The sequence below is a fragment of the Sorex araneus genome, chromosome 1 (genome assembly GCF_027595985.1).
Source record: "Sorex araneus isolate mSorAra2 chromosome 1, mSorAra2.pri, whole genome shotgun sequence".
Taxonomy (NCBI): domain Eukaryota; kingdom Metazoa; phylum Chordata; class Mammalia; order Eulipotyphla; family Soricidae; genus Sorex; species Sorex araneus.
In genome coordinates this window covers 177508506-177528235 of record NC_073302.1, presented here as the reverse complement: position 1 = coordinate 177528235, position 19730 = coordinate 177508506, and the positions used below count along the sequence as shown (strand labels likewise).

At 40.6% G+C, this 19730-nt stretch overlaps 1 protein-coding gene across 1 annotated transcript in view; it reads left to right on the top strand.

The window, feature by feature from the left end:
- Positions 1–19730, top strand: part of MAN2A1 (mannosidase alpha class 2A member 1) — a 197661-nt gene that overhangs the window by 84866 nt on the left and 93065 nt on the right. The window contains exons 6-10 of the mRNA XM_055144979.1: positions 1862–2035; positions 4876–5062; positions 8829–9006; positions 14662–14864; positions 19136–19318. Of these exons, the coding sequence (XP_055000954.1) occupies positions 1862–2035; positions 4876–5062; positions 8829–9006; positions 14662–14864; positions 19136–19318 (925 nt within the window). The remainder of the gene's footprint in view (positions 1–1861; positions 2036–4875; positions 5063–8828; positions 9007–14661; positions 14865–19135; positions 19319–19730) is intronic.

Sequence of the window (19730 nt, the reverse complement as noted above, 5' to 3'; positions counted from 1 at the left end):
CTAATCTGGCAAGTTTCTGTAGAATTTCTTTGGATATTTCTGGATTTTGTTCTTTCTTTTTTAAAAATATTAGAAAGCAAATTGCATGATTTCATTGTTCCTTGCAGCTGCATAGTATTCCATTGTGTGTATATACCAATCCGTTCACTGTTGCTGGACACCTTGGCTGATCCCATGTCTTAGCTATTACCCTGAGTACAACAGTGAGTAATTTGCTGCAACTGGCTTAGAACTGGAGGGTATCATTTTAAAGTAAGCCAGGAGAAGGACAAACACAGGATGGTCTCACTTACCTGTGGAGTATAGAACACTGGATGGGGAAATGTAGTAGAAAAGGGATGCTTAGATCATCCTCGACCCAGAGTTTAGAGAGGAGGACAGGAAAAGGAAAGAAATCAAGGGGGTGGGGGAGAAGAGAGCAAGAAGTAGTGCGTGGATGGGGCTGGAGCAATAGTACAGTGGGTAGGGTGTTTGCCTTGCACGCGCTGACCCAGGTTCAATTCCCAGCATCCCATATGGTCCCCTGAGCACCACCCGGGGTAATTCCTGAGTGCAGAGCCAGGAGTAACCCCTGTGCATTGCCAGGTGTGACCCAAAAAGCAAAAAAAAAAAAAAAAAAAAAAGTAATGCGTAGAAAGCCATCAGGGCTCCAGTTATCCTAGTGATATGGTTGAGGGTTTGAGCCAGAAACTCAAAACACAGATTCTGCAGAACTGTAAGCATGAGCTCTAAGCATCGACCGATGAAACTGATGTGCATGCCAGGCCGGCGGGCAGGGAAGGCTGGGGGCTGGGAGGAGAGGGGGATACTGGTGGAGAGGTTGGTGTTGAATTATTGTATTTCTAAAATGCACCTCTCAGTAACTTTGTAAATCATGGCTCTTTAAAAGAAATTTAAAATATATATTAAAAAGCAAAACTAAGCATTTTTTCCCAACTAGGAAAGCTACTCCTGACTGTTCACCTACCAGCAGGGTGCTTTTAGGCGAGAGGATTGATGCTAATGAGCCCAGGGTAGGTGATTTCTCCTTGTGCATGGGTGATTTCAGCCCATAATGGCCTTGGTATTGACAAAGAGAGTTCTCTCTTGGAAAGAGTTGAGTTTGTCTGCTTCCTCATGGATAGAGCAGGGTATTCCTATTGAATCCTGTCAGCCATGCAAAGATTAGTAAGTATCTTGCCTGATCTATTTTGATAGGAGGCCCTTGGGTCCACACCAAGCCCTTCTCGCAGAGTTCTGCCAGGTAGGAGCTGCCTGTTGTATTGGTTGCTTCCATGCTGTACTGTTGCACTTACCCTTTCCCACTTAATTAATTTGTGGGAGATATATTGAGAATATTTAATGTTGCTCATCTGGCTTCCTTATTGTACTTTAGGATCCACTGAGGAAATTCAAGCTGTTGTTATTCCTTCTCTAACAGTTGACATTCAACTAAAAGAAAGAGTTTTCCTTTTCATTTCCTCTGTGGACTCTTGGATTCTTGTTAAGTAGGTTATAATCTAGTGCTGGCATATTTTTGACACTGCAATTTTTTCCAGCTTGGCCAGAGGAAGTTCCTTCAAGTTGTTTTCCTGAGCTATCTTAACATATTCCTTTGACTCTTTGATTTTCTTTTCTTTCTTTTTTTCAATCTTGTGACCCAGTAATACGGATTAGGCTTATCTTGTATGTTTCTGGCCTCAGCCCTGAAATTAACTATTTTAACTTACTTATATGTGTGCACTGGAATTAAGAAATGTTACTTCTTCTATGCCTTCCTAGTGCTCTGAGCCCAAGAGCCAATAGAACTTTGTTGGATCTGAATGTTTTGTAACTTAATTTATAACTATTAAAAAATAATACGTATTTTCTTTACCAACAGGAGTGAAACCTCGGTCCGGTTGGGCTATTGATCCTTTTGGACATTCACCAACAATGGCTTATCTTCTAAAACGTGCTGGATTTTCTCGTATGTTGATCCAGAGAGTACACTATGCAGTTAAAAAATATTTTGCTTTGCACAAAACTCTGGAATTTTTTTGGAGACAGAATTGGGGTATGTAAGGTTTGATTACATTACTATCTCACTTGACCTTGTCTTAAAGAATCAGGATCTCATATTCTGAAACCTGGTTTTTCCAAATTATTTGTGTCAGTATTTTTAAAGCAGTAGTGAAGATATTTGCCTATATAGAGCATGACAGTGCCTGAGGATGTAAATAAATATCAGGACTCAGTTTTTACAAATGATTTTGACTTCTGTTTTTAAAAGTATCTTGTTTTTTCACAAAGTTAAACTTGGCTTAGAGCAGTGCTACTCAGCTTGGCCATTATTCCAAGCAGATTCCAGTTTATTCCAGGAGGTCACAGGGGGAAATATTGCCTAAGTTGGGGGCCATGATATGAGAGCAGGATGTCCACTTCCAGGACTGGCCCCAGGATTCAAACAGAGTCAGAAGGGGGCCGGGATCGGGAGCAGAGTCAGTGGAGCTGTGTGGCTTGGAGTCGGCCAGCGTCCTCTCTTCCATGGCGTAAGTGAGCCAGTCAGAGCGGGACCCCAGAGTCCTCCTACTTCCTGTACTACCTGGTTTTGCTGAGTGTTTGTAGGTACCCAGACATCCCAAGGACATACTTCTGCAGCTCTTAAAGGAAGAAGAGCAAGGGTCAGTCCTCCAGACAGGTCTTTGCCTTTCCCACCCTCCAATTTTTTATCTTTATGTTAAGTTTTATCACGGACTGCACATCAGCTTATACACCCTCAGCTGTCTCCACCCTCAATGGATTGGAACAGTGATTTTTGACACTTTGCGTAGTCATTCGCCCTTTTAAATGGTGAAGAACTCAAGCCACACATGAGCTGAATTCTTTGTCAGAAGTCATACAGGAAGGAGAGGTAAAGCCAAGGTATTTTTTGGAGTTTTTGAAGGCCAGGCTTTGTTCTGGAACACACAGTGTCTGTCCATTATTGAGTTCTCATAAGACTTTATTTGACCCAAGAATCTTGTTGACAGAAGTGTCCAGAATTACTGCTATATTTTATATTTGCTTTCTGTGTTCTATAGACTTTCCCTTAAAAGTATACAGAAAAAATCATTTGTAAATCTAGATATAAGTGCTTCTGTGTTTTTAATAAGAAAAAAGTAAATTTTCTTGTTTTTTTATTTTTTATTTTCTATGTAATTTTTTATTTTGGAAAATCAAATGTTGAGAAAACAAGATTTGTCAAAGGTAAAATTGTATAGTTCGACAAAAATAATATGACGCTTTAGTGTCATATTAACATTTTTATGGAGTTGGGGACACATGCAACTTGATAATGAAGGGCTTACTCCCAGCTCTGCATTCAGGAATTACTCCTGGTGGGACTCAGGGAACCCTATGGGGTGCTGGGGATCAAACCTGGTCATCTATGTATGCAAAGGCCCTATTTGCTGTACTATATCTCTTGCCCCCCATATGAACTTTTTAGTGAATGATTACTAATTGAAGAAACACTGCTCAAACAATTGCCTATATTCAAGTTGCTCATAAATATAAATCAGCAAGAAAGTACCAAGAACTTTTAAGAACTTAAACCATAAGTATTAAGAAATATAGAAAATATTGGAAGGAATATAGAAAATGTTGTTGCCTAACAGAAAATTAGTCTAATTTGATAGATGGCAGGTAACACTGAATGCAGTTGGTCTGCTGAAATGTTAGAGGAGCGAGGTGGTGGGGTGTGCTGAGTCAGCGGAGGAAGGAGTCTCCTTGGTCTGGGCGCCACAGGAGCCAGCAGTGTCTGTGCCTGACCCTGGGAATGGAACCAGCACCCACTGAAGTAGCTTTTCAATGGGAGTAACGAGAGGGTTATTTGAAGGGATAGAGGCGAGATAAAAATGCGATATTTCAGGGCGTCTCTCATATGCACTTCTACGTTGCTTTAAAAGCATATTTTGCAACTGAGTTGAGCTTCTTTGTATGTGTTGGTTCTAATGAAGCAGTTACTTTTATTCTTTGAAATAGGTTTTTTTCCCTTTTCTCTAGTATGAAAGTGATAAATGCCCATTGCTGGAAATTGGAAATGCCTACATAAATAAAAGGGTGGAGGTAATCGGAGGAGGTCAGGATCATACAAAGACGGGCATTGTTAGCTGCTAGTTGAGTTTTTCTCTGATCGTACTGCGTGTTCAATGTCTCACTTCTGGGGCAGCGGGAGCAACACATGCCGTCTGAGAGGTTTTCATTCCCAACTCGGCCACGGGGTCCATGTGCCTCTCCCACACCCTCTTGTCCTCTTTGTTTTACTTTTATTCTCAAAGAATAAAAGTAACTGCTTCATTAGAACCAACACATACAAAGAAGCTCAACTCAGTTGCAAAATATGCTTTTAAAGCAACGTAGAAGTGCATATGAAAGATACCTGTTCTCTTGCTCTGTATCTTTCTGCTGCCGAGTTCCATTGTGGTCAGTGAACAGGAGGTAGAATCCCAGTCCTTACTCCTTCATGCTGCAGGAAGGGAAAGAATGGAATTTGCCTCTGGGAGCTACTGTAATCCTGTCACACAGGTTTCCCTGGAGGTTGAGGACAGATGGAGTAGGAGCTGGCAGTTAGATATGGACAAGCCCTTCTAACTGGCGTGTCAGCTCAGTCTGTGTCCTTCCGGTCAGCAGGTGCAGGTTCACCCGGGGTTTCTCAGGTCACAGCTAGTTAAAACAGAAGAGGTAGAGAGAGAATGAGGCTCACATCTCCCTTTAAGTAGGTAGGCATCAGTGCTGCTGGGACATAGTGCAGTAGTTAAGGGGGTTGTGGGTGTATATTAGAATTTGCTCTGTGTGTAAAGTATGGCATTTTGAACAGTTTCAGGGAACACAGAATATCTAAGTGCAGGTTTGTGTTTTGGCTCTTTGTTCTAGATCTGGGCTCTGACACGGACATATTCTGCCACATGATGCCCTTCTACAGCTACGACATTCCTCACACCTGCGGACCTGACCCTAAGATATGCTGCCAGTTTGATTTTAAACGGTTACCTGGAGGCAGGTTTGGTTGTCCCTGGGGAATCCCCCCAGAAGCAATAACTCATCAAAATGTCCAAAGCAGGTATGAAAATATGCATTACTTAATGTGCATTTCATCTTAATCTCAGTAGCAGCCCAGCCGCCCTTTGCTGAAGGGTGGAGTAGGTGCGCTTTGGTTGTCTGCATAGGCAAGGTTCTTCCAGACCAGATGGAGGCACTAGCATGCCAGTGCCCGCCGAACCATGTGTATTACAACTTGGTGGAAAGTGAGGAATACTAGAGCAGTGTACAGTGGGTAACTTAAAATCCAGTTATCACTGTCTCCTTTGCTGCTCCCATTACAAAATCCTTCTACTGTATTTGATTGATTTCATGTACTTTGGTTGATCATAAAACTTCTGGTCTATTATATAAATCTGTAGGAAAAGCAATCCAATGGTAACAACACATTTATAGAAATAGAACACATAAGGAGTGTAATTATATGCTCCCTTAATAACAGTTTTAGTAATAATGAATTCTCCATTCAAATGAATACACATCTTTTTATCTTTCTGATGTTTTTGACTTACTGAACATTTTAATTAGGAATATTTATACTCTAAGATACTTAAGTAAAAAAATCAAAGGAATTAATCTTTTTGTTTTGATGAAAATTGAGTTAGTTATAGAAGCAACTCGTTATGCCCTTGTACCTATAATTCTAATTTTGGTTTTCTCAAAGTTTTTTTTCTTCATTTAAAAACTGCTTGTGCATAATTAAAATAAATATCATGTTGTAAAACAAAACACTCAAGTCTACTGGAAAAAGTAACATAGCTTCGTAAATAAAGCAAGGTCTTTGCACTATGCTCATATCGGTATATTTTTAAGAAGAGCTTTTTAAAAACTGTATGTATCATTTTGCTCACTGTTCTTGGTGTTGGGGTAGAGCGATAGCACAGCGGGTAGGATGTTTGCCTTGCATGCGGCTGACCCAGGTTCAATTCCTCCACTCCCTCTGACAGCCCGGCAAGCTACCGAGAGTACCCCGCCTGCACAGCAGAGCCTCGCAAGCTACCCGTGGCGTACTCGATATGCCAAAAACAGTAACAAGTCTCACAATGGAGATGTTACTGGTGCCCGCTCAAGCAAATCGATGAACAAGGGGATGACTGATTGTGACAGTGATAGTGCTTGGTGTCATCTACACAACTTTCCCATCAAACTTGCTATGGTCCTACTGGACTGTTAGTACTATGTTTAATAAAAAGTTGTTTTTTTTTTAAGTAATAGAATAAAAATAAATGAGATCTGAGCACCTCACCAAAGAAAATATTCAGATGACAAACATGTGAGATACTCACAGTGGAAAAAAAAAAGTGAGGCAGTGAAGAGAAAGTCAGACTGGTTGTCTTTAGTTGTGATTCTATAAAGAATTTTCTACTCTGAGTCTCTCTGTATTAGACATGGCAGCATGTTTACCTGGGACCTGGGCATCCTGGGTCCCTTTTTTCTTGCTATGACTTAAGTGGTTTTGAAACACTGACCACAGTTAGGTATCAGCCTAGTTTCATTTTCTTAGTTCCTTCAGCAGTGAGAATCAGTACATTACCCTGAACATCCTTTCTCGGGTTAGGCCAGTCAGGCATGGAACCAAAATACAAGATACAATGTGGTAGACAGGTGGAGTGGGACGGCAGCGTGGCTGAGGAGGGGACTGCACTCTCGGGAGCAGTGTTGGCGGAGGGAGGCCGTGGCATGCTCTTAAGCAGCTGCTCTGGGAGAGGGAAGTTTTCTTTCTCTTTAAAATTAATCATTGATTTTTATATTTGATATATATATATTTACCATTTTTACTGAGGCAGTGGGATTTATAGTACTCTTAATTGCACTTTTCACTCATATATCATCCACTGCACCTGTCAGCTGCTTGCCCAGGTGCCCCTGCCAGCCTTGCCCCCTCCAAGTTCCATGGAGAAAATCCCCACTTCTGCTGACCTTGGCCATTTGTTGCTCCTTGGCTGTTTCTGTACAGGGATAGTTAATTTTTCAGAAGATGGTGAAATTCTTCAGTTAGGAAATCTCAGTTCACCCAAAGGCTTTGTGCCTCCTGGGCCATTGGCTTCCCATGTTAGGAGCAGGAGTGGAGAAGTAGAGTGGTTCCAGTTACCCAGTGGAACAGTTTCCAAATGAAACAGTTACCTTTAATGTTTGCAGTTTTATGTATGAGATGTGGTGTGCCTAATAGTGAACTGGGGAGGCATCTATGATTCCCAGATCATGCTTCAGCTTGCTGCTTGGGAGAGGGGGATGAGCAATCACTGTCATCCCGTTGCTCATCGATTTGTTCGAGTGGGCACCAGTAACACCTCTCATTATGAGACTTATTGTTACTGTTTTTGGCATATCCAATATGCCATGGGTAGCTTGCCAGGCTCTGCCGTGCGGGCGTGATACTCTCGGTAGCTTGCCCGGCTCTCTGAGAGGGGCGGAGGAATTGAACAGGGGTCGGCTGCGTGAAAGGCGAACGCCGTACCGCTGGCTATCACTCCAGCCCCATGAGCAATCAGAATAGTAATTTATACCTATGATGTGTATATTTGTTTTTCTTTTTTGGTTCTTATTTATCATACTGTATGGTTAATATTATTGTGCATATATTTTTATTATAATTAGTTATTTTGGAGAAATATGAAATTATTAAGTTATTAGTCAATTTTAACTGTTCTTCTAAATACTAATTTCATAAAACTAAGCATTATATTATATAAGAATGTTATGGTTACATTTTACTCTCCGAGCTATTACATTTTTGCTAACAGTTTAGTAATTGCAGTGTTTTCAGAGACTATCAATATTGAAGATACAATGAGATTCTAAATTTAAATGTTTTTCATAATTTCTGTAAGATGCTTCTCTTACAGAGGCATCTTACAGAAATTATGTTCATTTTCTGTGAGTTTTTTCATGAGTTTTTGTATTCTGAATTGAAATGTATTTCTGAATAACCCTTTTAAGTGGCAGTTGTAATGCTGATTTCGATATATTTGTCATTTATTAGTAATTTGTTTTCTCATAAAAGTCAAAAATTACTCCTTTTTTGATTTCAGTTTTGTTAGTTCTTTCTCTTGTTTATGTTTCTACATTTCTTCAAATGGTGCCTCACTATTTCTCAAAGGCTTCCTGTATCATGATAGAATCTGAAATAGAAAAGCATGTCAGTTTCCTGTTCAGTTGACCTTTTGATTTGTGGGTTAGAGTTTAGGGAGGTGGATACCAAATAGCTCATTTGACTCCTAATCTTTATTTTTTGATCAGCATTGAGGACTACAGTAAAGATTGTATCACACCAGTGATGGCTGGTGTGAGGTTAATTTTACTCCTTTTGAAGAGGAAATAGAGTCAAGATTTTTTTTTTAATTTGGCTAAGTTTTAAGTTTGGTTAAGAAATACTTCAGACTTTTAAAGCACAGATGTAGGGTCTAGTCTCTGTGGCTGGACATTAAGAAGGCATTAATGCTTCCTCTAATCAGAAACTGACGTGACTTTATTCCCATACAACTAACCATTGCAAAATGATTAATTTTTTGAAAACTGATAAAAAATCATGAATCTTAATTTATTAAAGATATGGTAATGTGTTTAAAATGGGGTTGAAATTTACCGTCTTGGTGTTTACTTGACCTCACATGAATCTTTTAAGTGGATCATGATAGTGTGGTAGCTTCTAAGACTGCCTTCTAAATCGTATTCATCTGGAGTATGGGTAAAATATGTATTATCATTTCTTTGAAGAAAATGCTTCTTGATGAATTGCCTTGTTGTCCTCCTCATCTAGCTGTGCACATTCCCCTTTTCTCCTGCAGAGCTCAGCTCCTTCTGGACCAGTACCGAAAGAAGTCTAAACTGTTCCGCACGAACGTGGTCCTGGCGCCCCTGGGGGATGACTTCCGCTACTGTGAACGCCGAGAGTGGGACTATCAGTTCAAGAACTATCAGATGCTTTTTGACTACATGAATTCTCAACCTGGGCTTCATGTTAAGGTAATGAGAAAATGGTGAATTTGATCCGCCTTCATAAGCACAGCGGCCGGCCTGCATTTCTTTGACCCATGCCCCAGTACTGCGTAGCTCTTCTGTGAGAGTGAACTGTACTGAGTTACGTGGGTGTACCTTAGTTTTGTGGTTGTTGCTTGTCTGCTTTTCCTTTTTGGTCAAACCACTTGACTGTGGTTGAAAATATACACCCCCTGCATGTTTCTCAGTGGTGTCCATCGTGTTTCTCTACCGTTTGAAACTGTAGCCGTTTCTGACAGTCTCCTTGTGATTCAGCGGTATGACAGGCAGATGCAGATGGACATGCTATGAATATTACAAACAAGTATCTTTTGTCTAAGAACATATAGTACTTCCTTAAATCAGATTGCTAAAATTAATCGTTGGCCTATATAGTTCATACTCCTTCTCTGTAACTTAAGAAGCATTTAAAATATGCCTTGAAGTTTGCAAAGAGCGAGGGTGCTCCTCCACGCACTCCAGGGCTGATGGAGAGCCGCCAGGAGGCTGTGCTCTCGGCACTCTCGTTCCACCCCCGCCTGTCCTGGCTGATTCCTTAGTGTGTCTCAGGCGTCATCACGTTTGTCTGTAGCCACTGTAGTATGTGTGCCCAAGTCAGAAAGACCAATACTGCATGTCTCAGGTAAAGATGATTGCTGATTCAGTATCCTGTGTCCAGATTTTCCTGATCTAAAAATAGTATTCCGTCTCAGCCTGCCCGCCAGTGCCCAGGCTTCCTCCTTGCTCTGACTTGAAGGCACTTCTGGAGGGCTCAGGGGCCATATCATGATAAATCTGGTCTCTTCATGTATAAAAATAAAACTGACTTTTACATTATACACTGTACCTAGGAACCTTGTTGTAATTCTTTTCTTCTTGAAAATTTTTGACCCTTTAAAGAGCTTTTAAACCATCCCCACCTCCATGTGAACAGTTATATCTTTTCTCTGTGGGATATTTGAAGTTGCTCTGCCTAATTTGAGAGTATTGATTTTATTATTCTTCAAATGAAAAATAAAAATCTTTAAGTTGACTAAAACAGTGACAAGCAAGATGGCCTATTTGTGAGTGACATTTATTCTTATTTAATAATTTATGTAATTTTTCCTGTATCCTGATAGAGGAGTTTAAGATAATCTTGAAAGTTGTTTACTGCCTTTTAATAGTAAAATAATTTTGGTGTCTTTATTTGATTTTGGTTTTAGACATCCAATTATTTACTTTCTCTGAGCCAGCAAAAGATTATAGAAAAATTTATTTTAAGCATTTCCTGTTGAAGCTAACCTCACATATGTGAAAAATTATATGCATTCCTTTAAGACTGAATTAAATTTGTTAGAAAGAATCAAAGGCACTTAAACTTGGCTTTGGGAAACTAGCAAGAAAACATTGTCTTTGGGGGCTAGAGAGGGAGCACGCAGAGTGAGGTGCTTTTCTAGCACACAGCCAACATGGGTTTGACACTTGAGACCCACAAGGCGTGATCCCAGAGTATAGACCGGAGTCACCCCTCCCCCCGCCCAACAAACCCATAAAAAAGAAATTATTTTCAACCTGGGAAATGCCAGAAATTAAGTATCTTAAAAGGGTATATGTTGTTATAAACATTAATTCTCTTGACATGCCACAGAGTCTGAAAATTTAAAATAGAAAGGAATGTTTAATGTAAAGCCTTTATATATGAGGAAATCAGAAATTTTTAGATTATTGAATATTTCTATTATCAATATGAATGCTTGTTTGATTTCACCAGAACCTATTCAATTCATGTCAAATTTCTTTGTATATCTGACTTTTATGTTCACACACATATTTTTGTTCTGCTCCCTATGTTATAGTATGTGCTATAGAAAGTGATTAATACTTCATTTATTATAACCAATGTAGACTTGCAGCTGAGAAATAGCACAACATTACTAGTGCTTATTATTTGCTATTGGGTTTTTAAAGTGCTATACTTTAATGTAGTAAATTCTTTGGTTCTTTTTCTTTTTCTTTTCTTTCTCTTTTCTTTCCTTTTTCCTTATTTCCCATGGGAAATGGTTTATGACTTCAGCAATGCTCAGGGTTTCCTCCTGGCCCTGCACCCAGAATCACTCCTGGTAGGCTTGGGAAACAACTGGTATAGCAGCGATCGAACCTGGGTCAGCCAGATGCAAACACCCTCCACTGTACCATCACTCTGGCCCCTTTGGTTCTTTTTCAAAGGTACTATAATCTGCTTATGGATAAGGGGACTGAGGGACAAATAGAGCAGTTAGCCCTAGACTGGTAGAATTATAGATGATATAGTTGAAACTTAATATTTTTATTTTTATTTTATTTCTATATTTTAATTTTATTGAATCACCATGAGATAGTTACGAGCTTTGATGTTTAGGTTACAATCATACAATGACCAAACACCCGTCCCTACACCAATGCACATTTTTCACCACCAATATCCTGAGTATTCCCTCCCTTTCCCATCCTTCCCCTACCTCCGTGGGAGACAATATTTCCCATACTCTCTCTCTACTTTTGGGCATTATGGCTTGCAACACAGACACTGAGAGGTCATCATGTTTGGACAATTATCTACTTTAGGCATGTATCTCCCATCCCAACTGGTTCCTCCAGCCATCATTTTCTTAGTGATCCCTTCTGTATTTCATCTGCCTGTCCCCTCTGCTCATGAAGCAGGCTTCCAGCTAGGGGGCAATCCTTCTGGCCCTGGTATCTGTCCTTGAGTGTCAGTCTCATGTGATGTTATTCTATATTCCACAAATAAGTGTAGTCCTTCAGTGTCTGTCCCTCTCTTTCTGACTCATTTTACTTAGCATGATACTCTCCATGTCTATCCATTGATAAGCAAATTTCATGACTTCATCTCTCCTAACAGCTGCATAGTATTCCATTGTGTAGATGCACCAAAGTTTCTTTAACCAGTCATCTGTTTTAGGGCACTTGGGTTGTTTCCAGATTTTGGCTATTGTGAACAGTGCTGCAATGAACATATAGGTACAGATGTAATTTCTACTGTGCTTTTTTGCATCCTCGGGATGTATTCCCAGGAGTGGTATTGCAGGGTCATATGGAAGCTCAATTTCTAGTGTTTGAAGAAATGTCCATATTGAAACTTAATGTTTTTAAAGGCCAGAGAAATGCCCAAGAGGCTCTCACAGTTGCCCTGAGTTGCTTCTCACTGAAATTCTGCCCGCATAGTGGAGAAGTGACAGATAAACACATCGTCTTCCATAGCGTTTTGAGGGATTTTACTGAGAACCCTGTTCACCGTGACACCGGCCACAGACACTATCCGTCATGCATCAACACGCGGGAGAGGCACTCTGCCAGACCCACTGCCCTGCTAGGGGGCTGTGGACTACTTGAGCCACTCTGTTATTTTTCTGCCATGTAGAATCTAAAGGACTCTCAATTTCTATCTCTATGTGTGCATGTGGAAGTAGGGATCATCGAGATCAGGAGCTTACTGAGCATATTCTCACGCTACCCGCCCTCCAGTCAGTGTATCTTAACACGACCTCTTAAATATCTGGTAAAGTTCTCTTAGGGTGTTTCATTTTCCTTTGATTTTTGTACACTAGTTGGGATTCGCACAGTCATGTTCAAGGCCACTCTCCACACACTTGGACGAGCCTCAAGCCTAAAGGGACCAGCAGAGGAACCCAGGTGTGTGGGACCTGGGGCTGAGATCTCCAAGCCTGCTTGGATTGGGACTGGGCCTTCTCCAGCCAGAACCCCCATTTTCTAGTAGCTTGGCAGCCACACCCACAAACTGCCCCCGGTGCTGTATAATCCCACCAATGGCCAACATCCAGAGACTATAAGACCAAGCTCCCGGAAGCCTTGTAATAGCCTTGTTCTCCCTCTTGTAGAACCTGACAAGCTACCAAGAGATTATTGCCTTCATGGGAGAGCCTTGCAAGCTTCCTATGGTGTATTCATATCCCTAAATACAGTAAAAGATATATGCATACCTCTCAGAGAGCCCGGCAAGCTACCGAGCGTATCCTGCCCACACGGCAGAGCCAGGCTCTGGCAAGCTACCCGTGGTGTATTCAGTGTGCCAGAAACAGTAATGATAGGTCTCATTCCCCTGACCCTGAAAGAGCCTCCAGTCATTGGGAAAGACGAGTAAGGACAGGCTGCTAAATCTCAGGCCTAAGTGTAATAGAGACGTTACTGGTGCCCACTCGAATAAATTGATGAATAATGGGATGACAGTGACAGTTGGGACTCAGTATAGATTATGTATGTAATTTAAATTATTACTGAGACCTTCTCTGGAGAAGGTTTCGGAAAGGAGTAGGTCTGAACAGGCAACCCTGCAGTCCACATGTTCCATGTCTTGAGAGTTTTTATTCAGTATTACCTGGTGGTAGAGGAAGTCCTGTTAAAAAGAAAAAGTAACTTGCTGGTTTTTTTTTTTTTTTTTTTTTTTTTTTGCTTTTTGGGTCACACCTGGCAGTGCTCAGGGGACCATATGGGATGCTGGGATTTGAACCCGGGTCCGCTGCATGCAAGGCAAACACCCTACCTGCTGTGCTGTCACTCCAGACCCTGACTTGCTGTTCTTGAAGTGTCTCCTGTCTTCCTTATAAAGGTCAAACCAAGGAAGCTCGGGAGGTGCAGGAACTATTTGTCTGTGCACTTGACTCTGGCGTAGTGGCTTGGTTACTAGCAGAACTGTTCTTCCAGACTTCGGGAACATTTGATCCAATCAGTCTCTGCATTTTGCTCCTTTCCTATGATTCTTGTCTCTGCATTATTCCGTGCTGTGATTCTTGCACATTTTAAAACATTTTAAAATTCTAGAGACATGTGAGAAATTTCCAATCCTCATATTTGTTGATCTAAATAGTCCTTCTGGTGTCTAATGTGTATAAATCTTCCATTAGTTTAATTTGGAGCCTGATGCGAATGAAGGAATCATGCCTGTTTGAGGTTTGTGGGGCGTGACATAACCAAGTGTGTGTAGGAACTCCCGGCGTTTTGCTCAGGGATTACCCTGGCAGGCTCCGGGGACCACATAGGATTCTGGGTATTGAGCTCAGACGGGCTGTGCTCGAGGCCACCACCCTCCCTGCCATGCTCTCGCTCTCTCAGAGGCCCTGAGAGCCACTCGGGTGTTGCTTGGACACCAGTTTGACGTTCACTGCTCAGTGCTGGTGGTGATTTTCAGAGGGCATGCAGTTGAACCCAGGGTTGGACCCAGGACCTCATACATGCAAAACATGATCTTTTAAGCTATTTCTCTGGCCTGCTTTTCTCCTTTTGCATTCGAGTTTTGCAAAATCTGAACTGCATACATGTCTTTCCTTGAAAGCACATCTTAAATATTTACAACCTTTTCTGTTCAGTGGTTATCTTTTGGTGGGGGTGGGGTTGGAGTATTTTTGTTTGGGGGCCACATTTACCAGTGTTCATGAATTACTCCTGGCTCTGCACTCAGGAATTGTCCTGGTGAGGCTCGGGGGACCATGTGGGATGCTGGGGATTGAACTCGGTCGGCCGCGTGCAAAGCGAACGCACTCCCCAGTGTCCTCTGTCTCCAGGCCCCTTGTATGTAACTTTCCAATGCTAGAAGTCATTTCAGGATGGAGAGAAATAATTGAGGTGTCCCTTTTGTCTTTTCACTAGATCCAGTTTGGGACTTTGTCTGATTATTTTGATGCTGTGAGCAAGGAAGAGATAGAAAATTCCAAGAATAAGCCTAGCCTGTTCCCTGTGGCAAGTGGAGATTTCTTCACTTACGCTGACCGAGATGACCATTACTGGAGCGGCTACTTCACCTCCAGACCCTTTTACAAGCGATTGGATCGGATATTGGAGTCCCGTATAAGGTATATGTACCGTGGAGAGCTCCTTGTGCTTCTCACTGTCTTTTACGTTGTCAGAGTCTTTCAGTATAGTCATATGTGATATGTGGCATTTATGCAGCTAGGATTTACTTAATGTCATTGTGAAATTGTACAATCAGATACATCTCTAAAGCATAATTCACTTATTACATGGTTTTTTTTTTTTTAGCAGTTCTTGTAATCAGATTTTCTGTGTCTTCCGTATTTATATTTCCTAATCCCTCTCATTGTTTGCATGCCATGACAATATGTAGGGACATAATCAGATGTTTCTATGGCCAGTTAAATGGATTTCTGAAATAGTTGTGAAGATCAAAGGAGAAAGTAGGGCTCTGTGTGTGGATCCCAGAGTTCAAGCCCCAAAGCTCATTTATTTTCCATATGGAAGAATGCAATAAGCTTCACCTCAGTTCTTACTCACTTATCTGAAGTGCATTCTGCGATATGGCTTGGGGCCTATGGACAGTGATGTAGATATATTGGCACTTGGTGGGGGGCACAGCACGTTGCATATCACGTCCCTGACATCCCATTTAGACTCTCGGAAGCTTGCATCACATCACTTTTGTAAAATTTGTCTTGTGACTACCACGGTGAAGAGTAGTTCCTAGAGACTGAAGGGGATTGTTTCTGGTCAACTATCCCCGCCACTCGTCTGCCGACTGCTCCGAGGCCTGGGTCATTCGAGCACCCAACACACCCATTCATCTTAATGAGGAATGTATTTTCAGTTCAATTCAAATACAAAGTTCATGTTGATTCATAATTTTCATGATAAATCTTAATGTTAAACGTTAAGCTATATCATATGTATACCTTCTATAAGCTAGTGGAAATAGAGTGCGTTTAGAAAGTCTATAAAATTCATTAATTTCTCCTGGGGTTATATACTCTGATATAGAGTTTTTGTCTTATTCTTGGTACTGTTGTGATATTGTAATTCCACAAGACTAACATTTGGGATTGGATAAAGAAACACTGGTACATATGCACAATGGAATACTACTTGCCTTTTAAAAAGGGTAGAATCATGGAATTTCTGCTCTGTGGGTGGATTTTTGAAATTACTCAGAAGGAGAGGGATAGACTCAGTATGATCTCTCATGTGAGAAAGTAAAATAGGGCTATAACAAATACCCAGGGGCAATAGAAACTAGAACAGTTCTTCAGTAGAAGTCTTTAGTAGGGGTCTACCACAGGGGAGGCAAGAGGGGCGTAGGAAGGAGCTGAAGGCTTGGGACAGTGGGACAGTGGTGGAGGTGTGCAGTCAGGGACTGTATTCTGCAGGAAGCCCTAAAATTAACAGTGTTGTACACCATAGTACTAAATAAAATTAAAAAATAACATTAGACTCTTTAAGGTATATCGACAAATATACCAAATCTGCCTCTGCCTTCCTTCCCTCTCTTCCCCCCCCCCCTTCCTTATTGTATCATCATGAAATACACAGTTACAGAGTAGATGATGGGGTTTCAGTGTCTCTCTCTCTCTCTCTCTCCCTCTCCCTCTCCCTCTCCCTCCCCCCCCCTCTCTCTCTCTCTCTCTCTCTGGGTTTGCAATAAAGATACTGAGTGGTTATTCACCTTCATCATGAAATACACAGTTACAGAGTAGATGATGGGGTTTCAGTGTGTGTGTCTCTCTCTCTCTCTCCCTCTCCCTCTCCCTCTCCCTCTCCCTCCCTCTCTCTCTCTCTCTCTCTCTCTCTCTCTCTCTCTCTCTCTCTGGGTTTGCAATAAAGATACTGAGTGGTTATTCACCTTCTTTTGGCACTCAGTTCTTTTCCTGAGTGCTCACTTACAGCATTTGTGACAAGCTTCCAACACTGAGCCAGTTCTCCTGCCCCACATTTCTACGTCTCTGGGTGTTTTGCTCGTACTCTTTTTTTTTTTTTTATATATCTGGCAGAAGGGTGCAGTCGTTCTTTGTCTGTCCCTCTCTTTCTGACTCATTTCACTCAGCATGATACTCTCCGTGTCCATCCACATATCAGCAAATTTCCTGACTTCCCTTTACCTGGTATATCTACAACTATGTAGAGTACATAGTTTCTTTATCCAGTCTGATGTTCTTGGGCACTCGGGTTGTTTCCATATTCTGGTAATTGTGAATAGTGCTTGTGCCAGGTAATTCCGTATGACTGTAAAGAATATATATGATAAATATGTATGGAAAATAAATGGTGTTCAGAGGGCTGGAGCTGAGTGTGACCCCTCGGCCACCACTATTGTGATCCAGAAGTGCTATGCCAGAGTAGCCCTGAGCCTTGGTGGGCGTGGCCCCAAACAGCAGATAAACAAATACACAAGTGCTGTTCAGATGTGCTATGTCCACTGTGTGTTCTGGATGTGAAAAAAATTAGCAAGAGCTAAATAATAGTTTCTTTAAAGCTTGGATGCTTTTTTTTTCTTTTGAATTGCTAGTATTTTGTGGCAGAGTTTTGAATATTCATTTTTATATTTAAAAGGATGTAGATACTTTTGGCTGTATATTTTGAAAATTCTATCATGAAATAAAAAAGATCGTATAGTAAAATTGTGAATTTCAAATGTAATTTATTTGAAAATAGGTTTATTGTCTGGTAATACTTGCAGTTTGTCCTAATGTTTATTTGTAAATAATGTTGAAAAATGGGAAGTTATTGGTAGTAAGTCTTAAAATTAGCTTGCTTTCCTTTTTTAACGTAAATGGATATATATCTTTTAAAATCATGGTGTTGCTTTAAAAAAAGTGAATTCTTTGTATTTGCTTGAGAAATATGAACTAAAGTTTCTCTAGGATATTTAAAAAAAAAAAAGTCATGGTGTTGGATCCTTAGGGGAGGAAAGTGGGTATGCTGGTGACAGGTGTGTTCTTGTAACACTGTCCATGAGAAACCATTATTAATAGTATTTTAAACCAAAAATAATAATAAAACCATGAACATTCACTATTAATATATCTGAACATGCACGAACAGTTTCTTTAACTTTAATGATTCTCATACAATAAATTTCAGGAAGGATAGGATTTTAAAGTGGAAGTTATTTAGTATCTATTCACTTTTTTAATTTCAGTAATTTAAAGGTGGTTCCTTCCCCCACCCCACCCCCCCCAAAAAAAAATGTCCTCGGGGCTGGAGTGATAGCATAGCGGGTAGGGCGTTTGCCTTGCACTCGGCCGACCCAGGTTCAAATCCCAGCATCCCATATGGTCCCCTGAGCACCGCCAGGAGTAATTCCTGAGTGCAGAGCCAGGAGTAACCCCTGTGCATCGCCAGGTGTGACCCAAAAACCAAAAATAAATAAATAAATAAATAAAAATGTCCTCTGAACTTGGCCAGAAATATATACAAAGCTAAAGTACTTGCCTTGCGTGCCCCTGTTTTGGGCTGGTTCCAGCATCACAGGTGGTCCTCTGAGACCACCAGGAGTGACCCGGAAACAGGTCGAGGGGCGTTGGCTGTGTCCCACTGGCCCTTCCCCACAGAAACACTTGTGGACTGCTCTTGGCTCTTCAATACCTTCATACATTTTAAAGTTGCTGTGATGATTTTCTTCATTGTCCAAGACAATTTGGCTTAGCGAATCTTCTTATATTTTTATTCCCTCAAGCCATGTCTCCTTTAAAGAATTTTTTAGAATTCTCCCCTGAATTGTATATCCTGATGAGAAAAGGTAAATATTAGAAATCTCCCACATTCTTGTTCAAGGCTAATCTTAAAGGATTTCTTTTATTACTTTTGTTAAATTTCTTATGTTAAATAAGTGGGAAATGTAGTTTATACATTCCTAGCTTTTAGTTTATTTTGATAAATTCTCTATATAGTTTTTTTTTTAAATCATCAAAACGTCTTAACTGAGCTGTGGGCATCACTGTCCCCAGTGTCCCTCGTGCTGTGAGGATTCAGTATCCCCACTGTCTCTCCTCCTGGTGTGCACATGAGAAGAGAGGGTGGTATTATTTATGAATCTTTACTGTTGTGTAGAGCTCTCTCCATCAATAAGCCTATCTTGCTACCAATGGATACTGACTTCTTATAGGCTCATCTGGAACAACTGTTACCTTAATATAAGTTTAGATAAGATGTTTTTGAGTGGGGGATTGATGGATTGATTACTGTTGGCCTATCGAAATATTGAAAGATTTTAAATTGCATCAAAATTGTGTATTATTTAAAAGCAGTAAAAAACGTATCAATAAGTACACATTTAAGATATTTAACTAAAATGTTTTGTTTTGAAATAAAAATGTCTGATTGTTTTATATATTAGGGCTGCTGAAATCCTATACTATTTTGCCCTGAAACAAGCCAAGAAATATGAGATAAGTCAGTTTCTTTCATCACTCCTTTACACGGCACTGACAGAAGCCAGAAGGAATTTGGGACTATTTCAGCATCATGATGCTATAGCAGGAACCGCAAAAGACTGGGTGGTTGTGGATTATGGAACCAGGTAATAAAATTATTAAAAAATGAACTTTTAAAAAATTTAAGATTTTGTATTATCTTGCAAATTCAGATAACAATTCAATAGAACTTGTGCAGATATAATTCCTACACTATGAAAGGATTTAGATTATTGTCTAGACATTATTTATTCCAGGTTAGTTTTTCTGTGATAATGGTGTGCTTTGATGATCATTTAAATTACTTCAAACTGCTTATATGAGATATATACACACATATACACATATGTATAATCAATTTAAAAGTAGCTCTGCAGGCTGGAGAGATGTATAGTACATGGGTAGAGTGCTTGCCCAGCCATAGCTGACCCTGCTTTCATCCTTCCCTCATTTGGCCTCCTGAACACTGCCAGGAGTAAGCCCTGAGCATTTCCACGTGTGGCTTCCACACCCTTGAAA